General features: G+C 35.6%; 1 protein-coding gene across 1 annotated transcript in view; it reads left to right on the forward strand.

Moving 5' to 3' along the window:
- FMN2 (formin 2) overlaps positions 1-27,686 on the forward strand; it is a 165,684-nt gene that overhangs the window by 15,731 nt on the left and 122,267 nt on the right. The window contains exons 2-4 of the mRNA XM_080389778.1: positions 7,540-7,706; positions 20,639-20,786; positions 26,452-26,513. Coding sequence (XP_080245904.1) covers positions 7,540-7,706; positions 20,639-20,786; positions 26,452-26,513 — 377 coding nt within the window. The remainder of the gene's footprint in view (positions 1-7,539; positions 7,707-20,638; positions 20,787-26,451; positions 26,514-27,686) is intronic.

A 27,686-nucleotide genomic window follows, 5' to 3' on the forward strand; every position in this document is an offset into this window, starting at 1 on the left:
GTATTGGCTATTACGCTGATAATAAGAATAAAAGGAGGTATCTTCATGACAGAACTATATTGATTTATATCATAATGCTAAACCTTGAAAAGTTTTGTTACTTTTAAGGTTTATGTTACCTGGAAATTAAGTTTGCAACATATTTGTGTTTATTCGTAGTGGAAGGATTAGATTTATTTTTTTTCTTTTTGTTATGAAACCATGTTGTGTGTACAGGCCTGTTGCTTGGTGGGTTTTCCATGTTTTATGTAACAGGCTATGAGAAAACTGTCACATGGTTTTAGGAAAGTATCTGTCAATGAAAATTCAATCTCTCAAAAAAACCCAAACAAAACCAACAACAAAACAAACAAACCCAAAACCAAAAAATAGAACAACAAAAACACACACATCCCCCCACCCCCCAAAACAACAGCAACAAACCCCAGCCAAAACAGACCCACAGCATGAGAGATCTGGAACAGTTTCCCAATCTAAGTCAGCAGAGGATTAGAAGATCTGCAGTGAAAAAGAATAATAAATGAAGTCTCTAATCCTGGAATACTGGGCGTAATCTCCCAGGTCAGTCTTCAGGCAAGAAAGATGCTAAATTAATTTTTACTTTTTAGTGCAAATGTATATTTAATATGTACTTATGCAGGACTTGGACATATTATTTGAAGAGAAGAGATGGCTAGAATGATTTCCAGTGCTGTTTCATTGCCCAGATTCCATGTGCACCTTTGAAAACCTCTTTTTTTCTCAGCAGTCCTGTGTTGCACATTATATCTAGGCTGTCTGGTACAGGTTAGCTGAAGAACATGAAATTTGAGAAGATTAGGAAATTAAAGGAAAATACTAAAGAAATGTAATACTTTTGATCCGTCAAGGAAGGTATTAATTTTATATATGAAATACTAGTCACTCAGCACTTTATGTATTTGAGACCTAGGAAAGTACATTAAACAGAAAGGTGAAAATGAAGTGTGATTGATTCGCCCCTAGTAAATGATTCAGCAAGTTTTGCTGTGTAGTTTGGGAGAATATGAATGAGTAAAACTTGCACTGCAAAGTATTTAAGAAATTACATGTAGTTGCAGTTACTAGCTCATCTACAGCTATGGAAATCTTTGCAGTATTTCTGTCTATTGGACGTGTTTGTCCTCTTCCCGCATTCTGGGGAATGTTTGGTGCTGCACAGTTCAGGTGCTTTGCCAGATTGTTTAGGTCTGTCTTAGTTATGACCTTGATGATAAGATATGTGGAAAAGGAGACAGACAAATACTGGAAGGAAGGAATGCTTTAGATATATATGGGGTAGCAGATATCTGAAGTATAGTATTTCCTAACTTTTCAATGATGTGGAAATGGGCCTTTTCTTTTACTATTGTCTGTTCTGTCTATTTTTTTAATTTATTGAACTATGTTCATAATTGGAGTCCTTTCTAAATGAAAAACCCTAAGAAGGCTACATTTATTTTTTTATATATATTGTAGGACTAATAGAAAACTGTTAGCTCTAATATTCTAAATGAAAATTCACTATTTTTTCCATCTCTTCTTCCTTTTTATTTTTTCTTTCTTCTGTATTATCTCCCAAAAATAGAGCAAGGCCTATGGTACTTTTGTCTTCAAAGCTTATGAAATCTTTTTGCTGTGTAAGCATTTCTGATCTCACTAAACTGGAAATAATAATTTTTTAAAAAAAAAAAAAAGAGTAAACTGGGGAAAAAGAAGGCAAACTGATTTCAGCTTTTGAAGATGTAAGCAATACGTGCATGAATGAAGTTAACCCTTGATGTAACTCTCAATAGGGCGTTCAGAACTGGTGTTACACTGAAGCTGTTCACTCTGCTTTAGGAAAAACTAAACCAGAATGACCATCTCTGGTCAGGTTAAGATGTGCTGATGCAGCTGCTGTGCTAATGGTGAAAGTGTGGTGTGGTGCTCTGGTTGCTAGAAGAAAAAATCATGGGAGACCAGCAGAAGGGGGAGCCTTTGGAATATAACTCATCTTGATCATTAGTCTCAACTTGTGTTCATGACAGTTGTGCTCCTGGGCTTTTGCAAATGCAATGTAAGGAGAATAAGAGACACATCTTTAAAGATAAATGTGAGGTTATAACAGCACAATCCTCAGGGAAACATTATTGCAAGCTCTGCTGTAGTGCAGTGCCTCAGTGTGTGTGTGTGCCTCAGACACCTCTCCAGGCCAAGGGAGAATTTGTGGCTGTGTCAGTACTGAGTGGGATTATTATATGAAATTATCATATGCATTTTATATAGCATACATAATGATATTTTACAATGCTTCATTATCATACAAAATAATATTTGATATTATGAATGAATTTTGGTGGGGGTAGGTTCCTTTTTCCCTCCATCTTGCATTTGAGTAAATATGGTTGCAGTAAATCTGAAGTTGAAAATGATTATTCAAGAATACAATTACCTGCATTTTTCAGAAAGGGAGACAGCATAAATGGAAACCATACTAGAACTTTTGAATTTTCATTCTGCAGTGAATAGCTTACATGTTCCACAGAAGTGGTTTTGATGAACAGTTTTATTCAAGTCTTGGTCATAGGGAAGGGATGAAGACCTGTAACGTCATATAGGAGGTGACAAGATCATAGTGCTGCCTCTTCATGGGAACGAGAGGAAGCAGCAGATGACATGGAGGTGGCGAGCATGGAGTCTGGAAGCTGAACCAGAAGACCCAGGTTCAGCTGTGGCAGCAAATGTATCACAAAATATCCAAAGAAGGCCAGAGTACCTGATACTTAAAACTTTAATTTTGTGTTCTCATTCTTTTACTTAATTAGTTCTGTAATCCTTTGTAAGAAAATAAAAAAAGCCTTTTCATCCCTTACTGGGATTTAATAAGTCATTCTAAGCTCCTAAAAAATAACTTACAAGTTTATAGTTATCTCATTTGCTGAAGGGTTTTGGCAAGATCCTCAAAATACTGATTTAAGTTTTAAACTTAGCTGCAGTTCTCTAATTCAAAACTTAGTATGCCTCTCATCTCTCACCAAAGTAATATTTAAGGGAAAGGTAAGAATAAGCTTCAGAAAATTCATCACCTGGGATATCTGGGAAGAAAATTTTGTTTAAAATACAAAAAATAGGAACTTAGATCTCTTTCTTTTTTTCTTTTTCTCTAAAAGGTTGAGACATGTTGCTGCTTTAGTATTTTCATGACATGTAAATGCAACCAGGACAAATTGATTTACCATTCCACGTAACCCTGTAAAAGAAATCAGATGATCGCTTAATAATTATGAAAATATTAATCATCTAATTACTCCATGTTATTTGCAACCATCTTCACTTATAGAAAGTATCATTTCATGGAAGTTACAAATATGAGGTGATTAAATATGTCTGAGGAGAAAGGCTATTGTTGCTGCATTTTATTTATAAACCAAAGATGAAAAATTGTACCTCAAAATCTTGCAGTTGAAGTTGACAGGAATTTAGCCTATACATTAAATATGGCTGTGATTTTGGTTTTGCTGTTTAACTAATAGATGCAAGGACTAACATTGTACAGTCAATTTCATGCATATAGACACAAAGTCATTTTAATTTAAATTAACTCCACGGATGTGTAGTGCTGATCAATAGTACGTTGGCAAGCTATTTCTGGTTCCAAACAGAAGCAGTTAAAAGCCTGTGGAGTACAGTGCTAAAGAGATATTTTGCTATACCTAAACAAAAATATAATCCTCGTCTTGCCCTGAATCAAAATCATAAATGTGATTCCAGTTGCTCCTCGAATCTCTCTTGCTTTGGCACCAGTACAGGCACTGGTAGGGCCAGAGGGCAGCTAGGCAGGGGCAGATTAGGCACCAGCCTACCCAGGCTGCAGAGGATGTTGGAGCTGGGATGCTTCCATTGTAGTGACAACTGGCTTGTAGCTGAAAGTATGTGAAAGAGAAATATCAGGTGCCCTTAACAAGGGAGGAACTACTTCTTGGTAAGCAGAGACGTTCAGATGCTCTCCCATGTAAAAGTTTCAGCTCTGGAGCTCAGTGCTGCAGCGACTCCATCCATTGGGCGGTGACGCACGGTGTGGTGGTGTCTAGAGGAAACGAGTGACATTCTCAGGTATTAACGCACTTTCCTTTGGTAGGGATTACTTCCTCGCTGGCCTTTAAGGAGAATATGCATTGTCCTTTTTATAACTTTCACTGGGTTTTATGTCTGACAGGGGGTGGCTTGTTCTGACACTCGTAATGACCATTTAATTTGATGACAAGTCCTAGCTGGTTAGGCACAAAATTTCAGTGGTTTAACAGTCTGTTATTTTCCTCAGTGCTTTAAACATATAACCCATTCATTGTTGATGCAGACTTTTTTTCACAGCTGTTTGCAGTGAAACTATGCTCTATGCATTGAAAATTGAGCTTTCTTTCAACTTGCATTTGGTAAAATGTTAACTGGCAAAATGTATTTCTGTAATTCAAATTTCTGTGTCTGTCCTCAGATCTCCATAGCAATTCTAAGGAACACACAAGCTGCGTTAGAGCACAGCAATATCCGAACGTCGTTACCTTGGTGTTGAGAACCTTTGGTTTTTTGCTTCAACGGGCATTTCATGCAATGGACAGCTTAATAGCACTGAATCTAGAGTTAAATGATTGATTCCTTTAGGTTAAAAAGCACTGACTAATATAATTAAGTATTTTTTATTACCCTATTTATTCAAAGAGTACTAATACACTGGAGAGAATGCTTCAAGTTCAGATGAGCAAAATAGCATAAGTAATACAGAGTACAGTAAAAGAAATTAAGTTCATTAATGACTTTTTTTACATATATGCTTATTCTGTATTGTAAGAAAGCTAAAGTATGTTTAAGCAATATTTAAGAATAACTAAGCAACAGTAGTTGATAACTGCTATACAAATTAAACAGCAACTGAATGGTGACTAGGATTCTGAAGGAAGTATTTGATCTTGAGGGAGACTGTTAAGAAGTGTTACAGAAATTAGCAAATGAATGGGTGGATTAAAGAAAAAAACCTGCCTCATTTCCTGTTTTGTCATTTACGGATGTTATTCCTGTTAATTAGGTTCAAGCAAAAGGGGGGTGGGGTGGGGGTGGGCAGGGCAGAGCGGAAAGAGAGCTTTTCTGCTTCTGGATGTGCAGAAGAAGACTATAAACATGACTAGATTATTTACATGTTGAAACATTCAGACAAAAAAAGTATCAGGTCTGACGTTCAAAAGTCATGAATAACATTTGAATATTTAATATGGCAAGAAGAATGTGTCATTTTCTCACATAGTCCTATTTTTTTGTGTGTGCAGAGTGTTCTGGTGTTGATTTTTTTTTTTCTTCTGGTAAGTGTAAGGCATTGGCTTCCTCATTCATCTTCATTACTTGCAGTTTCCTATAGCTTGACAACTTTCCATGCTGTTGAACTTTACTCAGTGCTAAAAGGGGATACTGTGGTAATATGATGTGCTTTACCCCAGGAATGCTACCAGAAATGCTAGCTGTTGGTGCTTTGGTGCTAGTGTGATGCAAGTCTTGTATTCTAATTCTTTTCTAGAACTTGTTTATATAGCTCAACCTCAGTATTTAAAGCCAGGAGAACCCATTTATTGCAGTAAGAGGGCAGTAGCAAGGGTATTTTTTAGTGGTCTTTTACAGCACCGCTGAGCATTGGCAACTACAACCCCAAATTAAAATTACTAAACCAAATCAGAAACATGTCTGGCAGCAGCTCCCTATTTGCGCTTTGATTCCATGGCTTCATACTATTGCCTTTCTTTACATAGGGGGTTGCTGTACATTGCTGCAATGTTGTTAAAATCACAGTGCATATCAGTCAGTAAGAAAGCCAGTCTTCAATTAATTAACAACTTTGAAGATTTAACAACTGAACTGTACCTTTAGATAAATAGATGGGTAAGTTGAATAAGCAGTTATGTTGCTATCACCTTATAAGTGGTGAAATCAGGGAACAGAGGAAGACTAATCAGCAAACATAACAAAACTTGTGTCTTTTACCAATTTATCCTGTAGCTTATCCCATTAAATGTATTGTATTTTGTCGAATAAAAGGCTAGGAAACCTGGACTAATAATTCAGAATTAACAGATCTTTAGATGCGGAGAGGAAAATCGTAGGAAGAACTTGCAACATTTTAATCTATTGTTTACTTTAGTCTTAGCATTGCCACATAAAGTTAAAATAATACAGAAACTTTGGGCTAAATGTCACTTGCAATACCCTTTTTAAATTGCATCCAGATGTTTAAAAGAAAAATATTTTTGGTAAGTTCAGAAAGCCTGAGAAATTTTACATTTTTAATCAACATTCAGACAGAAATCTTGCATTCCTATGTAAAAAAATAACAGTAGTATTGATATTATTGTTGTTGTTATTATTGATACTTAAAATGATAATAAAATACTTTCTTAATGCAGTATGGTTTTTTTCTGGAGAGTACCTTTGGCTTCCAGTGAGTGAATGGAAAAATCATACTATAGAAACTGATTTAGGTACAAATTGTATTCAGTTATTTAATATTAAAACATTAAATTAACTTTATTACTCCATCTGCCTTTTCTCTTCCAGTAGATCTATTTCATCTCTATCTATATCCTGTAAATCTGAACTTTGGCATCTTTTGACATTTTAGAGCTTAATCAAGCAATTTAATATTCTTACAATATAGATTTTACTGCAGCCTGCGTATGTAACTAATTTTTGTAGGTTTTTTTTCTGGCTAGCTGCACATAGCATCATGGTCTTTCAAACCTCTGGCATACTCTCTTGCAATATACTTTATAACATATGCCCTCCTTTCATGCTCTGTGGTGAGATAACAAAGAAAACACTTTGATCGTGAAATCTGGTCCTATAATAGGAATAAGTTTCTTCTCACTTTTCAAAAGTTTTACTTCTCTGTTGTTGCTTGTGGTACTGCATCTTAGTTTGGAGCTGCACTGGAGCTGTATTAAATACAATTTTTAAACTGAAAAGTTATCAGGGTGTGTTTTGTTTGGTTGATTGGTTGGGTTTGGGTTTTTTGTTGTTATTCTTTTATTGAGAGTTTCCTCAAAGAAATAGAGCAATATCTTTTAAAGGCTATGATCCTTTTATCATTCAAAATACAAAAGTTCACTCTAAGAGTTGGGGGATTTGATTCTGTTATAACTTTGTGTGTCACTCTTGGAAAAATTTACTTCATTTCTTGGTAATATCTTGGTTTTCCCATCAGGACAATGACATAATGCAAATAAATAGGAGACTTGTGCTACAATAGCATCTCATGGCATTTTTTCCTACTCCATAGTGCAGCCAACATAACGTATATTTTCTTGAATATCCTAATTAATCAGGCTACAGATCAGTTAAAATTATTATATAGGAGTATTCTATATTAAAGACTTTTTATCAGATACTTTTTTCAATAATTCTTTTTTCGTTTCATTATTTTAGTTCTGATCGTTGAGATTTTCATAGACATTGTAATTCCTTAATCTTTGTGTCCTATAGATAGCTACAAATTCTTATTGATCTGTGTCATCACCTTGACAGGACGAACTCTGCTGGAAAAGCTCTTCAGCCAGCAGGAAAATGCACCACAAGAAGAAGCTGAAAAACTGTGTTCTCGCATTATTGCAATGGGTCTTTTGCTTCCATTCACTGACTGCTTCAGAGAACCATGTAATCAGGGTGCCCAGCAAAGTACACCCACGTTTGATGTAAGTACTGAGAAGTTATCTTTGACTTTGTTGTTGGGTTTTGTTTTTTGGGTTTGTTTTTGGGGTTTTTTTTTGTTTGTTTGTTTGTTTTGGTTTTTTTGCCAAGCAGGACATGATTTATCAATGACTTACCAGTCCTGAGAATTCTGTTAGTCCTTCTAATGAAAATTGCCTTTATGAGAGTGGTAAGCTATTTTTCTGTGCTTATACACTGTTGTATCGGGTAAGCATTAAGTTTAAAAAGATGCTCTCGTTACTTGATTTCTTACCTTTTTAACTCATACCTTAGTCTGCTAGACTGTTCTTTACCTGTTGTTTCCTTTAAGTCTTTTTCTTTGAATCAAAGCGCTCTATAGGACTACTGAAATTTCAGTCCAATAGCTGCTTCACCAAATAAATTAAAGGAACAACAGAAAACAGCATGTCACAAAACTTTACAGAACCCAAACTGGGATGTCTGTGCTACATAATTTTGTCCCACTGAAAAGACTTCTGGTACAAGATAGTGTAGGGTTGAGGGCAAATTTGCTGGCATTCCAGTAACAGTATCATGCCTTTGCGCTATCTGGCCAGGGTGCTGTTATTGGCCATGTTTGCATACCATCACAAAACTGTGACATAGACATGGTCTAACATATTTTCCTTTCTCTTGCCTAATGGATTTGACATTAGGATGTCTTTCTACTGTATGACACTTTTCAACCCATGAAGTTTTACAGTGGAGTTATTTTTATGAACCTTGCCATTAAATGTTATCTTTGACACTTCTTTTTACTGGTTTCCGTGACTGAAGATAATCAGGGTTTTTCGCTTCACTAATTAAATTCAAAATAGTGTACAAATATTAACTTATCTACTTAATACTTACTGGTATAGTTAAGACCATCCCTGGTTTACACATTGAACTGAAGATTGGTTAGAAATACTCAAAAAATTATTGACATCTATATGAGAGAACATGAGTCTTTTAAACTCTTTAGATCTTTCTCATCTTTCCTGAAGAATAGTTTAACACAACTGATGAAGGGAAAATGGTTGTAATAAATTTGTTCAAATAATTCTTAAAACAAACACGCTTTCCAAGATAATACAGCTTATCTACAAAATCACTCCATGGTCCCTCTAATAATAGTCAAAGTTTGTGTGGTGGTTTTGGTTTTTTGTAGTTGTTTGATTGGTTTTGTTGGGGTTTTTTTGTTGTTTTAAAAGTTCAAAACATTTTCAAACTGTTTTTTGAAATTAATTGAAAAATGGAGTGTGACTATAAAACTAGGGTTATTCAGGCAACTTATAATCACACACCATCTGAAAGTGTTTATGGTTAAATACACTTAATAAAGTTACTGGAAAAGACACATCTTTTATTTTTCAGGTTGTTAAAGCAGTCTGGCAGTAGTTTCAGTTCTCTTGGTTTTATTATATATTCAGCTAATATCTTCTTTTTTAGAGTATTGAATACAATATAATTTTTCAAAAATTTTTTCCTCACAAGCAGATTTTATCAAATAAAAATTTTGGAAAGAAACAGAAGAGGCTTTTTTGTTAACTGGTATACCATACTTTGTCTGAGTAAGATAATTATTCTGCTTATTTTTCATTGACCTTATCCAACTGGATGGACTTTCTGAAAACAAACCATAGCCTAGCCTAGTGCCGTGTGAACAGTGTGTCAGGGTCAGTAATTTAAGATGTTGCTATTTTAGCAGCGATCTTAATTTGAACTGGATTATCAGTAAACCACAAATATTCTGGTACTATTTTTTGAATTATTTGTAAGTCCTCTACTAGGTCATGGACCTGTAAAACATTGTCAGAGGCAGTGTAAAGCCTGTGTATGCAACTAATAGTGCATCCTACTTCAAAGGAGTATAAATCTGTTTTGAACACTAGGATCTCAGCAACTGAATTTCACACGGCACAAAGGTGAGAGCTGCTGCTATTGAGTTTGGGAATATGTTTCTGCTTCAGCCTTGGTGACCATAGTACAGGAACACTTGCCTATTACATGCCTTATGAGGGTGAAAAAGTTTAGAACTTACACTATAAACTCTAGTGACTGACATCTTGAAAATCAGGCTTCTCCTAGCTGATTTTGCTTCTAGAATGAGCAAATAAAATATCTTACAGAAAATAAATGTTAATAGTTATGTAAGGAAATGAAACCATTAAGAATTAGTGTGAAAAGACTTATGGTGATGCTGTATATTACGTAAAAAAGGACATGTATATTTGTTACTCGTGTCCCCTCTTGCATCTCTCTCCATGTCTGTACTTTGATTTTATTCTTATTTACATTTTCTTTTCTTTTCTTTTCTTTTCTTTTCTTTTTTTAAAATTCATTAGAACAAGATTTTAATGTTGATCTATACATTAATTTCAAAGACAGAGGAATCAGAGTATCCTTAAGTAATACCTAAATATCACTCGTCTAGAATTGAGAGATACATCATCTTTGACCTTAGGCCAAAATTGGGAGCACAGCCAGTCCCATATTCTTCCTTCATCTCAGAGTTCATCAGATGTGCTTCCAGTTCAGTCCTGGATTGCCTCCAGTTGGCTTCTGTCCTTTTCAATCAGCTGAAACTGCCATCAACAAAAATCCTGTAACCCTGTCCTGGTCCCTGCTGGGTCTGTTTGCCGCCTTGTTGTCCTTCCTCCCTGCTACAACCAGCTCTGGTGCTTATTTGTTTGTTAATGTTACTCATTTGGCTGTTTCCATTTTTGTTTTAGTCTGGTTCTTATAAAGTCCCTTAGGTCACTCCTTTAGCATGTTTTTTTGCAGAATTGCCAATGTTTTTTCTACTGAAATCCTTCCTTGAATCCCTCCTTTTCTCCTTTTGTGACTGATCCTATGTATTTGAGACTTAATTTACTTTTTCTTTTTTGTGTTGAATAAAATCCATGATTCCTCTTTTGATTAAGTATGGTCCCACAGGCTTTGTTTTTTGAAGATGTTAGGTTACAGTTTATGAAAATAATTCAGTAAGTTTTGTTCACTGTATGATCTATGGCTCATGGCTTGAGATGAATATAAACAGATCATTTTAAAGTCTTATTCTCTTACTCTGATCTCCTTTTCTGGATGTCCTCCAGTGTATTTAATTTAATATGGCTAATGCTGAACTCTCTGCTGTCTTGAAATGTTTGTAATTGCACACTCTGATTATATTCTCGTCTTTATTACTCATACCCGGTGGTCACCTCTAGTTCTTCCTGTCTTACAACTGTATATCCAAATCTTGTGTCTGTTTTCTCAGTAACACACAAGAGATCTGTTTTTTAATTTCTCTCAATATATTCCAGGCTTCAGTGTGGACTTCTGCCTCACCTTGTTAAATAATTGTCCACAACTTCTTTAACTTTTCTACTTCTTTCTCTTTCACACTGTCTGACTGCAGTTAGGCAATGCCTTAATAGTAAAGAAAACTTTCACAGCTCTTAGTTTCTTGGGCTAGTATTATCATGGTTTCTGGAAGCCAGTTTAAATTAAATTCTTAGCCCTTGTACTTCTGGTGTAGATTACGCTTTGTGGATGTGGTGCTTACTCCTTTGTTAGTATATGACAAACATGAAGGACCATTGAATACCCAATGAAAGCACACATCTTCAGAGAACTAGCAGCTGTTATCACATTTATGTGAGGACAATGCCCAGTTTTCAGAGGCTTATAACTTGGTCAGATCTTGGCTGGATTTTAATGGTGATTGGAAATGGCATGTTCCTGGCATGTTCTGAACTTTCTGTCAAATTTCAAGTCATAGTCCAAAGGACAGAAACTTTAAAACTGTTTTAAGAACTTATGAGAAAACTTTCATGTTCTATCTTGGCCCATTTTATCAGTTATTTCTTTCAAAACATATTATGGCAGATGCCCAGAATAAAAGATTAGCCTGAAAAATAAAAGTTGAGCAAAGCTCTAAAAGTAACAGAAGTAGACAGGGCTGGGGTTTTTAAAGATGTTTGCTGTTGAGAACCAGTGGAAGATTTCACTATAGCTCTTCCTACCTACTCTTCTAACAACGTAAAGAGTATCAGTAAATGTACAATAGATTTGCTGTCTAGAAATATGATGCCCTTTTTGCTAGTTTCCTCTCTTCTGGAGAGGCTGCTAGTCATTGCCTCATGGACATCATGACTTCTTACTTGTCAGGCTAGCTTTACAGTCTTTCATTTGTCTGCTAGTACTTTATGAAAGACAGTTTTTTAAAAAAAAATCAAAACCAAACCCAACCAACCAACCAACAAAAAAAAGGCCAAGCAAGTGGGCAAGTTACAGAAAGACAGGTTAGCAAAACCTTACTCAAAGAATGTTCTCTGGAAATTTTCTTGCCTTTTGAGTAAGTATTGCTTGCTTACCTTTTAAATATTTCCCTTTTTAATAGTTGTGACTTGTTCAAAAGGGCTTCTAAAGTTTAAAATTAAAATAAAATGAAATATCCTCTGACTGAATGATCTGTAAGAAATTAATGCTTTGTGAAAAACTGTCAGTCCCGAATGGCTGTGTCATGGTATGAAACAATTGTATTTCTGTAGTGTGGGTGTACTCCTAAGATTTTTAGCATGTTACCTCATTATATTGTCCTACTAGAGTAAAATAAACACAGGGCTGTGCTGGCTAAACAGTGCATCCTTGGCAAGAACATAACCACAGGATGTTTTGAAGCCACCTGTTGGAGGATCACAATTTTCAACAAAGAGAGATCTCATTTCCGGCTTAGCTCCTCTGTAAATGATGTATCACAGAAGCTAAAAGATGGATATCTTCGGAGAGCCATCAGTAATGTATATAAATTATACACATTCGCATTAGAATTTGAACTGTTCTCACGCCAAAATAAAGAGGCTGGCATTTTCCTATCGATTCAAGGCAACTTTATTTAGTTTCACTGTGCTATTAAAAAATATTGACTGTACTGGGTGTTTGCATTTTATCCAGGGTTGCAATTATTACACATTGTGGATGTTTAGTTCTTAACTATGACTTCCTATTCCAGATTTTCCAGTTCACACTGTGCAGTCTTAAGTTATGGGCATTTTTCCTTTCATAGCAGATTTCTGCTTTTTTTTTTTTCTTCTTGGAAAGTTTTTTTAATAAGCTTTCCAAGCAGTTTTGTGTGTTGTTTCTGTATATTAGGTTTAAACCACTTCAATTCTTAGTGAAAACTTAAATGATTTTGTGATAAAGGCTCTCTATTATCATTTTGTAAGTGCTTTTGCAAAGAAAGCTGAGCATACCTTTGTATCCATACACCTTGTTTGGGGAACTTAATCTCTATTGCACACTCTATTGAAGGGTCCAACAATAACTCTTTTCATGTGGCACTAACAAGAAATATCTTCTTCCAGATGTGTCTGAAATGCATACCAAGCTTTCATCTTTCTATATTTCTAGTGTCATTTTATTTGGGCTTGCTCTCTTTATATCTTTTTCAGCTCTTTTTTTGAATGCAGTTACTGTGTTGAGTACTGCTGTTAATGCCTTCTTGATTTATAAGTTATTTCAGCATATTCTATAATGAGCTAAATGAACATCACCTGAAGGGCGTCCTTCTTTACTGTGTTATGATGTGATTTTATACATAGGCCTGTTTGACTGGGATGGGGACTGCCCCGGTGATATTCATAGTTATGATGCCTAACTAGCTTATCAGTTTCCACAAGGAAGCAGAGAGACAGACACCATGAATGGGAAATGCTGTAAAAATGGCTGTTTTCCTGTTATCTCCTGGCCACCTGTGGTGGTGCAAATGCTTTTTAAGGAAACAAAGACACTGCTTTACTGCTTTCTTGCTGTTGACTACTAGCACATTGTGGGACTTTGCAGGTCAGATGGAAGTGGATTCAGTGTCATGAAGGCTTTATTTAATTTTAACTTATTTCCACTGTTTACACCAGTCTGAAAATTAGTAGGTAAACAGAATGCAGACAGACTCCTTTCTCAGAAGTCACAGAGCTGAAACAGCAGTGATCAGTTTCCAGAGAGCAACTTTCCCAAGAATTGACTTCAGTTTGGAGAACTTCTCTTCCAAACTGCAATACAAACCTGGCAACCAATGCAGCATTTCTTCAAGCTTGCTTTCAACACCCAGGAATTAAATGGGTAAGGCTGAATTAGTCCTGGTTTATGAAATTTGTCACGGCAGGATATTGGGGGTCAGTAGTAAATAAAACTTTAAAAGTTAAAAAGTGAAAACTGTGGAATAGAGCAAAGAAAACAGATTGTTAATCTGCTGTCTGAATCTTTTTGTCATGTAGGTTACCATGGCAGTTGAGTTTGGCTAAATCAAAGTCCCCATGTCTCCTTTTCCATTGCCCACTCACACTGTGTGAATACTGTCTTTTGTGATGAGCAACTCCGAATATTACTGAGTAGTAAAATGGAAACAGCTGGACGATCACTGGGCCGAAGTATTCCTGCTATGCTGTTTCCCTGCTTCCTTTTTTATAATTTTAATTGCATGTTTATTTTATAGTTGTTACATCTGGCTCTGCAGTCTTCTAGCTTTATCTTTTCCTTCTTTCTTTTCTCCTTTCCACTTACTGGTGGTGATGCTACTGTACGTACACTTCCAACTGAGGTATTTTATATGTAGGATGTTGCTAGGTTTTCATGCTGGTTTTTGCAGAGAGCATTGCTTATCTGCTTGTTATTATGAAGAACTGCTTTAAGAGGAACATACTGGATGTTAAGTTTAAACTGTTTAAGAACCTTTTAAAATTTTCAGAATCATTGTGCACAGGGTGAAGGTGATGTTTCCCCTGTCACTTCAAGAGACCTTTATATTTTATGATTTTCTGTATGTTAGTTCACTTTCTTAAGAATGACAGTCACAACACAATGTCTTTTTTCTAGCTTATAATTAAGAATACAGCAAGAGTTGTATTGGTGTATGTTGCATGTCTCTGTTTTCAACAGGACATTCTTACAGTATGTTTAATCACCTTTTCAAATGGAAGAGAGGTGAAAGGAATTTTCTAATGAAACAGATTTATTTGAAAAACTCAAATTTGCCAGAATCCAAACATTGAACAACTGTGTCAGTGTAAATTCAAACAAGTACCTATTGGAGAAGTGTCTTGCCTCAACTGAGAGTTTCTGGAGATTGAATGAGAAAGGACATGCTGGGATGTGATCTTCCAGGTGGGAGTTCAAGTCAGATTTGTAAAAAGGCAAGATCTTGAGGTTCTTCTGTTTTATGGAAGGCTAGCCGGTGTTCCAAGGGAAGTTTGTGGTAAGCTAACCAGTTCAACCTATTCAGCTGTATTAAATGTAGAAGTTACTGGGGAATGGGAAGACCAAGACAGTGACATTGGAATAGAATGAGAATAGATATGGAAATTTGAAATTTAATTCCCTGATTTCCTTTCCTGTGAGGGTCCTAACTACAGTGCTATTGGGTCTCTTGGCCTCTCATATTCCCAGGATATGATACTGAATTCTGAGAAAAATTTCATGGGATCAAGCAAGTTGGTTCTGTTTTGTTGAAGAGGTTGAAGTCGTTTCATGGGAAAGAAATGTTTCCTGGTTTTTTTGACACTTGAAGTGTTTTTAAATTAATTGTGGAAGCGCATCAGTTTTCTGAAAAGAAGATATATCACTCAGCAAAATGCTCATGCATCAAATTTAGTTCATGAGGCTAAAGTGCTACTTCAGCTATATATGACAGTATTATGACTGACTTGCTGGTTTTCAGCCTTGGAAGGTGTCTGCATGCACTAGCACAGGCAAAGGTAGTACAATCCCAGAGCCATGTTTAATCACTGCACTGGTTCTTTCAGTGATCAGGCAGAGCTTTGTTACCGAGCCTCTCCTGAAAAAATAAACCACTTTCCTTGTTCTTGATAGTATTGATTTCTTGATTTTAAAAGCTGCTTAAAATAAATCAGTCTCCTGCTGATAAGAGCATTTTGAGGTAGTTCAGCTCTAATTTCTTGAACTAAAATCTTGCTGGTCCAATTAACTATTTATATGTAGTGGTAACATGGAGTTGGCTTTCTTTCATTTTAGAGGTTGCATATTTGGTATATTAGAATGATTAAACTTTGTGAATGGGAAAAAAATATTCCTTCCATGCACTTGAAATACTCTAGATCACAAGCAGTTACATACAAACATGGAACAAGCTTTTTTGAGCTCTTGGCCTGGAGAACAGCTTCTGAGTCATGGAGTCTGGCCCCTGCTTCTCCAAAGTACTATAAAACGTAATTTGTCTATGAGTTTATCCTGTTCCCTCTTAAATACAGTTGTACCTTTTCCTCTCCCCAGTCCTCCAGCTCTTACCATTGGAAGGCTGTCCACATCCAGACTGATTTGATAAGTAAGAACTTTCTTGTAACTACCACTCTGTGTTTACTCCTGGCCCATTTATACCTGCTTAAGACATGCCAAGCCTTTTGTCCTGTCCTCCTTCAGGATAACTTGGAATGTTTGGGGTTCTAGTGAAGAACTGATCAAATTTACTATTTGTAAGTAAATGCCCTGCAAGATAGGGCTTGATTCCTTCATGGCTTAACACAGGAGCAATCAGGGGCGTTAGTACCAATTCACTCTAGTGTAAGAAAGTTTAGAGATGCTGCAAATGCACTTGTCACATTTACTTCTTGCTGAGCTGAAGAGCAGAGGCTACTTTTGATAGCAGTGTGCTTCTGTACTGCCTCACCTTTCGCATCTCACCATGCATGATCTAATTGCACTTAGTTTTTACTCTCTTTTTTTTTTTTTTTTTGTAGGTGAAAATACTTCCGGTCAAACTTCCCCCCCCCCCCCCCCCCATGATTCTCACATTGCTAATTCATGCTTTTGCAAGTGGCTGGGACAGATGTGTATACGTTCATTGCTATTTCAACTCCATCTCTTGTACCTCTTGTAAGCATTTTTCACAATGGTTGTCTTTGTCCTTTGAACTGAAAGCAGGTGAACAGTTGGTTAAAAACTGAAGAAGTGTGGAGCAGAAGGTCATATTAACTGCATATTTCCAGGAGCAACACAGCTGCCAAAAGCATAGGTTTAAACTTGCACCTTATATTCCTACAGTGGGGGATATGCTAATTTCAAATCCAAGCTGTGGCCTGGGGAACAAACCTGGTCTCTTTGTGTGAAAAATGTGTGACCCCTTTTCTGAAAGCTCAGGGTACACTAGGACACTGCCTGATGTTTGTGGCAGGTCTAGCTCATGGCCCCAGATTCTGGGTCCATCAGCCTCCTTCTATAAGCCGTTTGCTAGAGGCCCTTCTTTTGAGTAGCTTAAAGCATTGGCTTCTATATTTAAAGATCTGCAGGAAAGCATCTTTAGTTCAAGCAGTGAAGGAGCATAATTAATATTTAATATTATGTACCTGAAGTGTAACACTGTGGTACCAGAGAATGAAAATTTGTTACAAAAAGCCATTCTTTGTGTCTACTAAAAGCTGGCTGGGAAGTGAGCGAGTTAAACTACAGACCTGACTCTGTGACTCTATTCTAAACACCAACATCTATAAGTGGTAAAATGTCTATTGATTAGGTACCATCAGATCCTGCAGGCAGTTTGCCTCTCCCATGTGCGAATGCTCTGCAGTTTTAAGAACCGTGGAAAGTGCTGTGTAAGGATGTGTGGAAATGAGAACTCTTCTTGACATCATGTTTAGTGCGCTGGACTCAGACAGCTTTAAGCTTTCAATGTCTGCCCAGAAATGAGTTTGAATAAATACGACTGGGATTGTTCATTACAAGGAGATATATATTTCTCACCCCCACCCCCGAAAAAAAGAGAAGTGTTTTAAACACTAAATAGTGGAGTCTTAGCAAGATGAAGAGGAAATTCTGGATGTATTCAAAGCTTGATCACGGTAAGAATATTTACTGGTTGTACTTAGAATGATACATAGCAAAACTTGCCTCTGAAATGAGAAGATTAAAGGATAAAAGGTTGGATGTGGAAGTGCAGGTTTCAGGAGGTTTGTATTACATTTATTAATGACAAAAGCAAATCTTTTTTTTTTTTTTTTAAATTTGGATTATTTTGTTTCTTTTGCTTGAATAACACTTCAGCATGAAATTGGATGTATATATCTTTCTTCAAAAATGTTCTAATAATCATGCACATTTATGGCATAATCATATTTGGAAAAGGAGAAATGAGATGGGTTAGTATGTTAACTGACGAGAAGCTAAAGACAAAAGATAAAGAGGATTTGATTTTTGATGGTAGTTTGAGTGAGTAGGAATTAGGACATTCAAATGATTCATCTCTTTTGAAGGGCATGAAAGTGGAGACACAGTTAATCTTTTCCCATTTTAAGTGTCGTTTAAGGACTATTAGCTTGATGTCCAGACCTTCAGACTACTTTTCTGTCATGCGGGTTATTCATATTTTAAGTTATAAGTCTGCAAGTAATCTGAATATAGCTGTAGTTAAATGCCTTATTTATATGTTGAACATGGATGCATTTTAGTTGTAGGGCAAGTCCATTCAAGGCATTTTTGCAAGCTGACGTTTTCCTCTGTAAATTTCTATTACATGATGAGTCTATTCTGTCATCCTTCTCTGTCTTGAATAGTGAATGAAAAGAATCCCAAAATAAAAAACAACACAGACCAAAAAGTATTTTTATATTTGCAAATGAAGCTCCCATGCTAGGTTGGGAGTAGGTTATGGATTTCTGTGATGTCTTAATTTATAACTGTTCATAGTTTATATGCTGTAAATTCTATCAGCAAGAACATAGGTACTTTGTATTTTATTACCCTCATAATGTATCCCATCTGTACAATAATTGAGACATACCATGATTATTTTTTGATGCATCTTAATTCAGAGTCATATTTTAAAATTCTGTTGTTAAATGGTTATGTTACGTCTTTCAAGAACTGCTGTGGTGAAATATCATGTCCAGGAACAGTTTAACTGTTTGTCTTCCTCGTTCATATTATGTCAATATTATCTACAGTCTGCTGTCTTCCGTTTTATTGCCCTATAACCTTACATGTATCCCCATCTAAAACTGGCTGTGCTTACCCAGCTAACCCTCTGTAGACCTTGTTCTTCCCTGTGTTCCACAGACTGTGTAATTCGGTAAAGTGGGCAAAAAAATTTTCTTCTCTTTTGCCTCTGACTTTTTAAAAAAATCTAATTCTCTTCTGCATTTTTTGAGATTTGAATGGTGCAGAAACTAGAGAATTAGCCAAATCCAGCAGCTTTTCTTTTTCTTTACACAGTATGCACAGGTATTATGACTCCTCTCCTTTTTACTCCCACAGTACTGGAAATTAGGCTGAAACCCAGAAATACATAGCCTCTACAACGCTGGAATTAGAGGAAAGTAGTAAGTTCCTGAAAGAACTGCATTAATCAAGCCTGTTTGGATGTTCAAATGCAGCAGCATAGTAATGGGAAAAGGGTAGGCTTTTCAAGGAACATAGAGCTCAGGGCTATGTAAAGAACCTGATGTCAATTTGTATTAAGCTTTTTATCCATTAATTCTAACCTTTATCTAAGGTTTGTGTATCTAGCTGGATTTTTGCTGTATTTTTCATGATGGAGAGATCTAAGGAGCTTCCTTTGACCCTTACTGTTTGAGAAGCCCCCTGTAAACCAAGAATTTTTACTTTATAATCAGCATTTGTTTGTTCTAAATAAGTTTTTCTCAATAGAATATCATCGGTCTTATCACAACTTATTTTTAGGCAAGTAGAAGCTTAGTCACATGGAATAACAATTATCCTAAAAAAAGTCTTAAATTAGTTGTTCTTCCCCCTGCATGTCTCTTCAATATTTAGTATCTGTATAAAATAAAAATAAAAAATAATAAAAAAAGGTTTGTATCTAAAAATGAAATATTCAGGACAAATATATGCTACCAGTGTTTTACTCAGACTATGAATAGTGTGAATGAAGTGTTATGAACACAATCTTTGTAAGAAGATATTACTGTGTGATATGACTATATTTTCATCCTGTGATTTTATTTTTTTTCCCAGTTACATATCACAATATTTTGTGTATCTCTAGATTATTTATTAGGATACTCATACAGTTTACAGTATTATAAAGATTTAATCACAAGATGTGCATGTTGATGCATACTGGGAGTCACAAGAACAACTACTTCTATTGTGCTCATCTAAAATCTTTCTATTGGCTTAAAGCATAAGTTTGCCCTAGTTTTCATCAGACAGTCTGGATGCCTCCTACTTTTAATAAGTGAATCAAACTCAAAATTAAGTAATAAGGATATAATATGATTTGAGCCCAGAGGATTGAGAATACTTTTAGCTGTTTGGTTTTTGGTGTTTTTTTTTTTTTTGTTTAGGGTTTTTTTTGTGGGTTGCTTTTGTTTTTGTTGTTGTTGTTGGGGTTTTTATTTTATTTTATTCTAAAATCGAACCCATCTTTTTAGCTGCCTTTCTATGAATATGGAAATGTAAATGACAAAAACATGTTCGCAAAGAGTAAATGCCTCAGTTTAATTTATGCTGAAATAATGCTGCTGCTTTTTTTTTTTTTTGCTTGTGTATTTGGTGTAAAAAGATTAAATAGACTGTGAACTGAAATATTTTTCTCTAACCTGTGAACTAGCCATGTGTAAAGTATGGTCATGATGGACAGAACCTGTTATCTCTCTAAGGAAAGAAGTGGCAAAGAGTTCTTCATACTCAAAAAAAGTTCTGAACTGAATTCTAGCATTTCATTGTGCAGTAGAAAACTAAAAGATTGTATTTTCTATTGTTAATAGAAGTAATTACAAAACTGAAATATTGAATTGTTTTTATATAGTTTTATGTTCAGTCTTTGTCAGAAGATGAAGAGCATAAAAACAAGTGTGCCTTGATATATGGGTGGATATTGAACTATTTGTGTTGGAAACAAAAGCTTTGATATTTTGAGTTTATCTTTCTATATGAACTTCTCAACTTTTTTCTTTTTTATTTTTTTTTTTTTTAATAACCACAGCAAGACCAGCTTTATACTTGGGCTGCAGTTAGCCAACCCACACATTCATCAGATTACATTGAAGGAAGCTTTCCAAGGAGAATTCCATCTGCGTGGCCGCCACCCAAACCTCCAGATGAAGAACAAAAGCTCAACATTACAGAAGAAGGTATAGTTCTTGGACACATACGAGATATATGTATGGCATGGGGTAGAGTTACTGTCTTTTAGAATCCAGGATATAAACTTAATATCTTAATTTCCAACAAATACCAGGTTTTTAAGATCTTGGATTAGCATCAGAAATAATATTAGCTAGTATGAATCTAATAAAATATATTCAGCAAAAATGCATGCCTTTTTGTTAACAGCCAAGATGGGCACCTGGCATCTGCTGACTAATGGATTTTATCAGGTGTTCTAACCTCTGTTCTTCTCCAGTTTACATACATTCAAAGCCATGGTGCTTTTCCCTTCTTAAAAATAAGAAAAACTTCAGAAGCCCACTGGTGGTATACTGAAAGTTATTAGAGTGTTGTAACATATTCCTTTGTGGAGTCATCAGTCCCTTGCTGACAGAGAGGTAGGAAAAGTGCATCTGAAAACTGAATCGAGGTCTTGTTCACAAAGTCGGTTTATGTTAACATTTGTGACATTAGCAGCCAAACTTATGAAATCTGCATACTCATTAAAAGCTTTGTTGAAGCTGAGAATCAAAACAAAGCAAAAAAAAAAAGTAAGTTTCTGTAGCTGACAAAGAAATTTAGAAGAGAATTTCAACCCTGTTCTCTGTTAGTAGTGTTGATGGGCAAATACCACATGGAGGCTTAGCTTTGTGTTAGCATTTAATCGCTCTCAATGCTTTTAGGATACATTCATCCCCATGACCTTCATGGAGAGCCACCGGGTGTTCTCAAATTTTCCATTTCCTACCAACCATTTTATTGCATTTCTCAGATTTGAAGAATTAAGTCATTATTTCAAGAGGTCTCTTTATATTGATTGTAGGCTTTGGGTGGAGTTAATTTCAAATTTGCTTCTCTTTGGGACTTCTCTACCACTTCCCCTGGAATATGAGCAAAGTATTCTCTGCATGGACACCGTTTGTCATGGCAACAGTTCACTTTTACTGGTATCGCTTATTCCAGTATTCACAAGCAAAAGAAGTAATGCCAACAAAAATTCAGTACTGCTATATTATTCTGTTTATGTTGTGGCTTTTACCAAAGCAGCTCTATTAGAGGTCAAGGAAACATTTCTGCATCCATCTCACTGATGCAATTCAGGGTATGGAATGCAGCAGTGCTGCACTGTTGGGCTAGTCCAGTTTTTGACCAACAATCTGCTCTTCTATGCTGTTTTTAATGAAAGTGCTGTTATATGTGGTAGTAGAATTCATTGCCATGTGCCCTGAGAGGACAGGTTGTGTTTCTCAACGTGGAAGCTTAGCTAATGGTTGTGTGATCAGAGTATTTACGAACATACTCTGCACTGGAAAGACAAATAGGTGAATATCTTATTATTTTACTTTAAAGTTTTAGCCCGGTAGAGGCCATCAATTTTGTTGCTGTATAATTTAGAAGAATATTGATCACACAAAATATTTTGAAATGTAAAGATTTTTAGTATTTTTACCAATTTGGAAGAGTATTACTACCAAGAGGATAATACTAACTATTTTTAAATGCATTCATTTAATACATGATTTATTTCCATCCTATGTTTTTCTATTTAATATTATACCCACTGCATGGATATAGTGTGTACAGTACTCGTCTGTTGCTTATCTCAGTCACTGCTCTCTCAAAAACTGCAAAAATGTTAAGAAAATAGAATTAGAAGTAAAATGTAAAATTGTGTATTGTGACTATTTCTAAATGGAACATAAAAAGTTCTCAAAAAATTGAGGTGCTGACACTTGGGTTTTGGTGTGAATTTACAGTGTAGGGCATGGAGGGAAAAGAAAAAACCTGTAATTGTTCTGCATAAAATTCAGGTAGATAAATAATTTAACTTTTGGTTTCATTATTTGCATGCTTGCCATGTGGAAGAACCTGGAGGTGAGTGATGTCTCATGTGAAGCCTGTAATATAAATATCTTCCCTAAAGTTTCTAACTAAATTATTTTATGTATATGCCCCTTTTGTAAGGTGTAGGGGGCAAGCATTTTTGAAAGGGCTGAAATTATTGTGTGTGGAGTAGCTGCTTTTTTTTTTTTTTTTTTTTGCGTTATATATAATTTTGGCCATATGGATTAATCAGATACAATAATACCAGAGACAATGGTTTATAAACTAAAACATCCATTTTAGACAAAATTGTTGATCCAGGAAGAAAGTAGCAGGCTAATTTTATGTAGTTTATTTTTATTATACACATGTTAGTTTGAGGACACTACTAGGACTTCAAGTTTTAAGTAAGGCAAGAGGAAATTCTGTGAGGTCTTAGGTAATCTGTTCCTAAATTAGCCAAGTAATTAATCATCTGTTTAATACAGTTACATATTAAATAGTTTTACTGTGTGCTCTGTGTCATGTAGAGCACTGGTGGGTATGAAGAAAGGGCTGTTAAACTTGTCAGGGGATTTTGGTTTTTTTGTGTTCAGGTTGGTTGGGTTTTTTTAAAAAAATTAGTTTTGATTTTTTTGAATGGTCGGCTTTTTTGTGTTGTTGGGGATTTTTTAGTTGGCTATATATTAAAAAAAACTAAAGTTTGGAAACACCTAATATGACTTTGGGTTCAAGTCAACATATACTTATGCCAAAAAACATCTTTCAGTTCTGGATTCAGAAAAGGTTTTAGACAAAATGAGTCAATAGCACCAATAAGATCAGAGTGTATGCCACTAATTTTCCATCTGAATACCCAAAATCTTTTCCTGTCACATTTTAATGGTATTTAACTCTACCACACCCCAGCACATTGCCTGAATCTAAATACAACCAGGGTACTTGAAATTCAATAATTTTAGTGTTTTGCTGATGACATTATTTTACTTAACATACAGGAAAAGGCAAGTAGGCAGGCATTCTCCTGTCTCCCACGGGACTGGTCCTAACCGCCTGGGCGGAGACTCAAAGATTATACAACTTCTGCAAAATGAAACACTAAATCTCTCTGTGGGTTTACAACCTGAAATGGATGTTAGTCTCTTCAACAAAACCAAGCTTGTCCAGATATTTATTTCCTTTGTTTTATGAATAACTGGGGGTAGGGGGGGTGAGGGGGGTGCGGGGGGGAATTATTTGGGTTAAGAGGGAGGTTTCATTTGTCATATGGCGCTTTTTTCCTTTCCTTTCCTAAACTATTTTTTGTTGCAGTGGTGGTTGCTTTTGGGTTTTCACTTTTGCTTAACGAAGATAAAACCCTGTTTGCTGCAAATACAGTCTATTTGGTGAATTTTGGCAAACTAACCTTAAGATTAGCTGCTTTTATCACCCTGAACTCAGCTTATATTTAGAAACCTTTTTAGAACAAAGCCTGCTGAGGTAAAAATAAGCTAGACAATTCTGTCAAATTGCTTAATATTAACAAAAATTTAGAGCAGCCTGTTCCTATTTTTTTAAGAACTTTTGAGTAAGGGAGGTAGTTTATGACAGTTTGCATAACAGGATACCTTCTAAGTTGTGTGTGTACATGTCTAGCACTAGAACATTTAAACTTCTTAAAGTTTCTCTCAACCATACAGAAATCTAAAATCATGTATATAAGCCCTGGGGAGATGCCCAAGTACTAGTGAAGTTTTCCTGGTTTTGCAAATCAGTTGAGGTAGGGTTAGCCAAAAAATTATCTCTTCCAGATAATTTGTATAACAAGTATCTCACAATTGCTTCGTTTAAAAGTCTTAATACGCTTCCTTCAGAATAGACATTAATAACTTTTCCTAGAGTATAATATTTCACTGGTTTTGGTGGGGTTCTTTTGGTTGCGATGAGGAGTAAGTGCCCAATTCGTCAGTAGCATCCTGAATTTTCTTCAGTAAATGGACTTACCTAATAGCCAGCAACAAGGCTTGATTCATCCATACTAAAAATTTGTTAGTGAGAGATGATGAGTTATTTACTGTTAACAACAACCTATCCTCATCCCGCTTTTTATGACTAGGAACAATTCTGACAGGCAAGACTTTGAAATGCTGTTTTAGTAAATACTTAAAAAATTAAATTTTAAAAAGTTTGAAGATTGTTAAATTTAAAGGGTAGCCTTGCAGCATAACTGCAACTGGCAATTTATGTCTGGCCTCCCAACTGCCGGGATTGTCAGAATGCTGTGAGGAGGCCAAATGGCTAGGAATTATGAATCCAGAGTTTCTGGACGACAACTACAAGATTCTCTCTCTTCCATGAATAAATCAAGTCTCTGTTATTCTCTGCAATGGCTTACTGGAAGGCTTGAGGGTCCTGAATGTGTGTTGGGTTGTTACATGCTTGTGTCATTTCCAGCACAAAATCTGCTACTTCTTTTATCCAGCAGCTCATCAAAATACAGCATTGTAGAAACAACGTGGGAATGTACAGTACCTGTCTCTTACTAAAATAAATATTAGCACAATCAAGCTTTTAATGTAATTTCTTTTGTGCTTAGGTTTGGTTTAAATTGCAATGTTTTTATGAAAACAGAGAGATCAAAGACTAGTATTATAGTAGATATAATAATTGTTATCCAGGTTTTAAAACAAGAAAGTGAATCTAGTTTGGGGCATGTGTGTGGTATCTTATGTTTTGATTATCATTTTCCAAGTAAAATGCACAGATAAAAGTTCTTAGTCTCACTGCTATTTTATTTTTCACTGTCACAGTGATAGTTGGAGATATGTAGTTCCATTTAAAACCATCATTCTGGCACAAATACCCTCCCCCCGCCCCCCAAGACAGTAACTAAGTGAAGGAATGCTTATATATTCATTAGGATTCTCATTAGTTATTCCAAAGTGGAAAAAAAATGAGGAAGATACACTAGAATAAAGTACTTTTATTTCATTTTTTCAGTGCGGTCAAAATTTCAAGAGCTAAATTATGCTGGCTCTTTGCCCAAAAAAGAGTGTGTGGAATTCAGTACAAAGGTGAAGAATTAGTTTTGTGTGCTCAGTTTGAATGTTCCCAGTTGTGGGAAGCTCTGACTGTACACTTGCACAATCAGCGTATTGTCCCAAACTATCCCTTTGTAAGACTGAGATGATGTAGACAGTGAATAATAAAGCTAGGATGAAACTGAGATTTCTCAAAATGCATTTGCAATACTAAGACTGGTTCCATTCAAGCACACTTTTAAAGTGTGAGTTTAGAACTGTATCACTATCTACCTCATCATGGAGACTTCACATTTTGATGGCAGGGCAAAGGAGGGCCAGTGGAGGATATGAAAAAGATAACATAGCTGCCAACAGTCATCATTCTGCTCCCAGGTTCTTTTGGCCTTTTGTAAACAGACACAACCCCCAGGTGTTAAAGACAGAAATACTTCTTAATTAGGTTGGATGGGAAGAACAAGCATGAGAATCTTCCCCTTGACCTCCTGTGGAAGATGTAAAATAGAGTCATAAGTAACTGTTTGAATCAGAAGTTTTGACAATCAAAATAGATTTCTTTCAAGTTTCGGATGACAGTATTTAATGTTGAGTCAAAATACACATATTCCAAATTAAGATCAGGCTGACTTTATTTTGTGCATATAACCTGTTAGGTTAATTTTAGATGGATAATTTGGAACATGGGACAGTTAACATTTGTTTTCTTTTAAACTTTACCCTTTCTCATGAAATTATTAATGTGTATTTTGAAGGATCAATGGATTATTTTTATATAACTTTTTAAAAATCTGTATCTTCTTTTCAGAGTTGAAATCTACTGTCCTAGAAACAGAGAAACAATGCACAGAAGATGTTCAGCAGGCACAGGTAAGATTCTAATAGAAGTGTTTTATCTATAATTTTGTAAAAAGACCAGAAAAGCAGTACTTCAGAAATTTTTGCAATAGCTTTGTGTACTGAATGTTCTAAACAGAAACGTTTGGAATTGTGCATTTCTCAATTTTTATTTCAAGATACTTATATGCTCCATAGTGTATCCACGTGCAGAGACTGAAGGTTTCTGCCTGTCTAAGATGATTCTTGTAAAATGTTATTGTTCATTTCACTCAGAAGTAAGTTAAGACTTGGTTCTGGAGCTCTGATGGTGTTACTAAAGGAATAGTAATAGAAGATTTGGTTGTTTTAGCTAATCTACAAAAGTTCATGTCAGTAATAGTAGCAGAGATTCTTTTTGGCTTCTCCACTGAAAGCTTATAGCAGTAGTAGTAGGTGAACAGATTTAGGGTGCTATGCTGGACTTCAAAGGGAGACAATGTGATACTGGGATAGTGAAGATTTGGTCTGGGTTGGACTTGTTCAACATAAACACAGTGTATTTTATTATTTTTTTTTTTTACACATCACTCTTCATGTTATATTCTTCATTAAATGTGGTGCAGTTTGAATGAGTCGAGGAACTTCACATTTTGTTTCCTCAAAAGACTGTCCTATTTCCTGTGAAAACTCTCCGATGACAAGCATCAGACTTACCTTCCTAGTGAATAAAACTGTTCAATTGTTCTGGAAGTCATGAAGAGGAAGACAAAGTTCTGGCTTCCTTAAATCTTGGTTTGGATCAAGGAGTGGCCAGCTCCTCTTGATTATTATTTTTTTTTCTTTGTGGTGTTTGGTTTTTGTGGGGTTTTTGAGTAACATTTGTGAAAATGATGAGTGATTTGCTTTTGAGGGAGAAAATAAGGAATGCCTAGTGAAATGTGTGCCTCATCATTAGACTTGCAAATTTAATCCAGGTTCAATCGAGGATTTTATGCCTAGTTGCCCTACCATACTCATGTTACCCTAGTGGCTTTTGTCTTGCCAAACAACATTAAAGGAGTTCTAGTCAGTTACCTAAATTCTTCTACCTCCATAATTAGGAACGTTTAAAAACTAAACCCCGTTAATTAAAATAACATCACGGAACTATTCTACATTGCAATGCTTTAAGTTTAAACTAAAATGCATTTGTCCCATGTTATTTTTATAATTTGGTCACCCAAG

This window comes from Falco punctatus (assembly GCF_963210335.1).
Source record: "Falco punctatus genome assembly, chromosome: 5".
NCBI lineage: Eukaryota > Metazoa > Chordata > Aves > Falconiformes > Falconidae > Falco > Falco punctatus.